This window comes from Ursus maritimus, unplaced genomic scaffold, assembly GCF_017311325.1.
Source record: "Ursus maritimus isolate PB19 unplaced genomic scaffold, ASM1731132v1 scaffold_5, whole genome shotgun sequence".
Classification (NCBI taxonomy): Eukaryota; Metazoa; Chordata; class Mammalia; order Carnivora; family Ursidae; genus Ursus; species Ursus maritimus.
In genome coordinates, this window is record NW_024426663.1 from 87,878,352 (window position 1) to 87,881,771 (window position 3,420).

A 3,420-nucleotide genomic window follows, 5' to 3' on the forward strand; every position below is an offset into this window, starting at 1 on the left:
AGTTGGTCTTACTCTGATATCTCCCTTTGTAAGTCAAAGCTCAGTGTGTTCTAAAAATTCCCGTCACAGAAATAAACCTCTGTTCTTGTCAGGAGTGTCTCGAGAGTACCTTCTGAAAACTATTGTTCAGTGTCCATGAAGGAGGTTCCTGGATACTTCCCATGAATGCTTTCCCCCTTTCTCAGAAAAACAAGTTAGGGTTAATGTCAAAAGGTAAACTGTGATAGAAGAGTAATCTACTGATGACTAATTTTGCATAATGTACTGATTTTTCTGCATCCCTTTTCTCCAGATGGATAAATTTCAAAAGTTGCAACAGCTGAAACATGCCATATTTTCAGAATTTTTGTGGGGGAGGGAGCAGAAAGTGAGCCTGCTTGCTCTTTGAAATTATATAGACAGAGAAAAGTTGTCCATCAAACTGATTCAAATGAGCTAATGAAGCTCTGATTGGATGCCATCCTAGATTGACTGCTGTGCCCTGGGAAAGGTCAGAGAGGGTGCAGTGGTCAAAACCATCACCGGTTTGAAGCAGATGCCTCCCTTTGAGCAAAACTTCTGTTTCCGTTTCCAGAATGTCTGGCTGGGGAGTCAGTTTCTGCTCAGATGCATAACAGAAAGAAGGCATATCGGAAAGGAGGGGCTTAAATTTAGTTTAGGTAATAAATACGTTCAAATGGTATCCTGGAAAGAGAATGAAGTGGCAGTATTAAACTTTCAAGTAGTATTAAAATTTCAAGTCTGTTAGTTAACTGGCATCCACACCTCCTTATTACAAGAGGTCAAAAGTAGGCATCACTCAACAAATGGAGTTGCCCATGGCTTTGGCAGATGTCTGGAACAAACTCAGTGGGGACATTATGTGCTTTTGATCCCCAATAAATGGGGACCATCTTTGTATTTAACTCTTAGTTCAAACCTTTGTTTCAACCCCTGCTCTATGTTAGATATGTCTTGGGCACTTAGAGCCTAATATGTATTGATCAGTATACAATGGAATGCAATACTGATCTTCAAAAGCATATATTGAAATAGAGAATGACAAATGAAGGAAATGGTTCATACATATATAAGAAATATAAAGGCATATAGAATCACATCTGCCACGAATTAATTGAGAGAAATGAAGGAAATTTGTTATGGGGAGGTTGAAATTGTTTTTATTTTTTAAAAAGATGGGTATTAAGGAGGGCACGTGTTGTGATGAGCACTGGATGTTATATGCAACTAATGAATCATTGGACACGAGATCAAAAACTAATGATGTACTATACAGTGGCTAACTGAACATGATAACAACATTTAAAAAATAAAAAAATAAAGAAAAAATAGATTTTATTTTTAAGTAGTCTCTACACCCAACATGGGGCTTGAATTTACAACACCAAGGTCAAGAGTCTCATGTTCCAACAACTGAGTCAGCCAGGCACCCCCGAAATTGTTATCTTGAATGAATAATCAAAAATGGATGGCATTGATGAGGTAAGAATGTGATAAATTATAGGGCGATAAGGTGTTTGAGAAAGGAGAGAGCACCTGAGATGCTCAGAGACAGGAAAGATCGAAATGGTTTGTGTATGAGAATGTGATCAATCGAATGAATTCTTACTTAAAAGTCTTGTTGAGATCTGTACAAAAGTTTTTCAGCAACTTTTCTTGTATGCTATCTGGTAAACAGGAGCTGTTATAGAAAGAGATTTGAAAAGAAGTGTTGTTTACCCTTTTACGGATGTGTGGACTTATTCTTTCCACTGAAACAAGACATTTGAGGAGGGTCAAAAAAGAGCAAGATTGCTCCACTTGAGATTTCAGAACTGAGCACTTTTTTTTTAAAGATTTTATTTATTCATTTGACAGAGAAAGAGAGAGAGAGCACAAGTAGGGGGAGCAGCAGGCAGAAGGAGGAGAAGCAGGCTCCCTGCTGAGCAGAGAGCCCGATGTGGGGCTCAATGCCAGGCCCCTGGGTTCATGACCTGAATCAAAGGCAGATGCTTAACGAATGAGCCACCCAGGTGCCCCAGAACCAAGCACGTTCCAGTTGGAAGAGTTTCTCTAGACATTAGGGTGGCTAATGTTAAGAGATGGGAACTCTTTCCTTAGAACTTATGGACACTCTTTTGGAAACAGACCTGTCAGCATTTACTGAGTTGTGCATGTGGTTGGCCCAGGAGACAGACAGAGATTATCTGGTTTTGTTATGACTTCTATTCTTTTGAGGGTTTTACCTCACTCTGGGGTTGTAGGATCCTCTTCCACGCTCTCTTCACATCCTTGTTTCTCAGGGTGTAGATGAGTGGGTTGAGCAGTGGGGTGATAACACAGTAGAAGAAGGACATGAATTTGGCCTGGGTGCTATTGGCAGGGGGCTGGAGGTACACGTAGATGGCTGGTCCAAAGTACATGATGACAACCACCAAGTGGGAGCTGCAGGTGCTGAGTGCCTTGTACCTTCCGTCAGCTGAAGGTAACTTCAACACAGCCTTGGCAATGAATGTGTAGGAGATTAGCACAAGCAGTGGAGCCATCAGTGCAAAAGGGATGGCTCCCACAGCCAGGGACAGGTCATTAGCAGTGGTGTCACCACAGGCCAGCTTGATCAGAACAGGTACTTCACAGAAGAAGTGGTCAAGTATATGGAGACCACAGTGGTGGAGCTGGAGAGTGAGTGTAGCTTGGAGTACTGAGTTGGCCAGGCCACTGGACCAGGCAGCAGTTGCCAGTTGCACACACACCTGGGGCTGCATGATGAGAGTGTACTGGAGGGGCCGACAGATAGCCACATAGCGATCAAAAGCCATTACCGCCAGCAGGGCACATTCAGTGCATCCTGTCCAGTGGAAGAGGTAGGCCTGGGTGATGCAGCCCCAGGAAGCAATGGTCTTCTCTGGCCCCCAGAGGTTGGCCAGCAGCTGGGGCACAATGGTGCAGGTGACACAAAGGTCCAGCACAGAGAGATTGTCCAGGAAGAAGTACATGGGGGTCTGGAGTCTGGGCTCCACCATGGAAAGAAAGATGATGGAGCTGTTCCCTCCCACGGTGAGGATGTAAGAAACCAGGACCACTCCGAAGAGGGGCATTTCTAGCCTGGGATAATCTGAGAAGCCCAACAACATGATTGTGCTGGGGAAACTCACATTTTCTCCCTCCATGGCACCCAACTTATGTATGGCTGGAAAGAGAGAGACAGTTTTAGAGGGTAAGCATGAGTTTTGTGTTTCCATAAACACCACCCTGAAACCTTCATCTATGGGATAATCCTCATAATTGTAGGAGAGGTTCTTAAAAGATGGTCTAGTTCTGTATAAATACTGCCTTAGCAGTTGCTACTGAAGTAGGGATGGACCTGGAATATCCTAAATATGACGAGGAGCTCTTCCTTAAGCCCGGTCAACCCAAGTCTTCAGGACATACCTCTCTCGT

The 3,420-nt window shown here is 43.5% G+C and overlaps 1 protein-coding gene across 1 annotated transcript; it reads right to left on the minus strand.

Annotated features, from left to right (window-relative positions):
- Positions 1–2,204: 2,204 nt before the first annotated feature.
- On the minus strand, positions 2,205–3,077 carry LOC103682437 (olfactory receptor 15-like). Its single transcript, XM_008712045.2, has one exon. It carries the CDS (start codon positions 3,075–3,077, stop codon positions 2,205–2,207), a length of 873 nt encoding a protein of 290 aa, XP_008710267.2.
- Between the last annotated feature and the right edge of the window lie 343 nt (positions 3,078–3,420).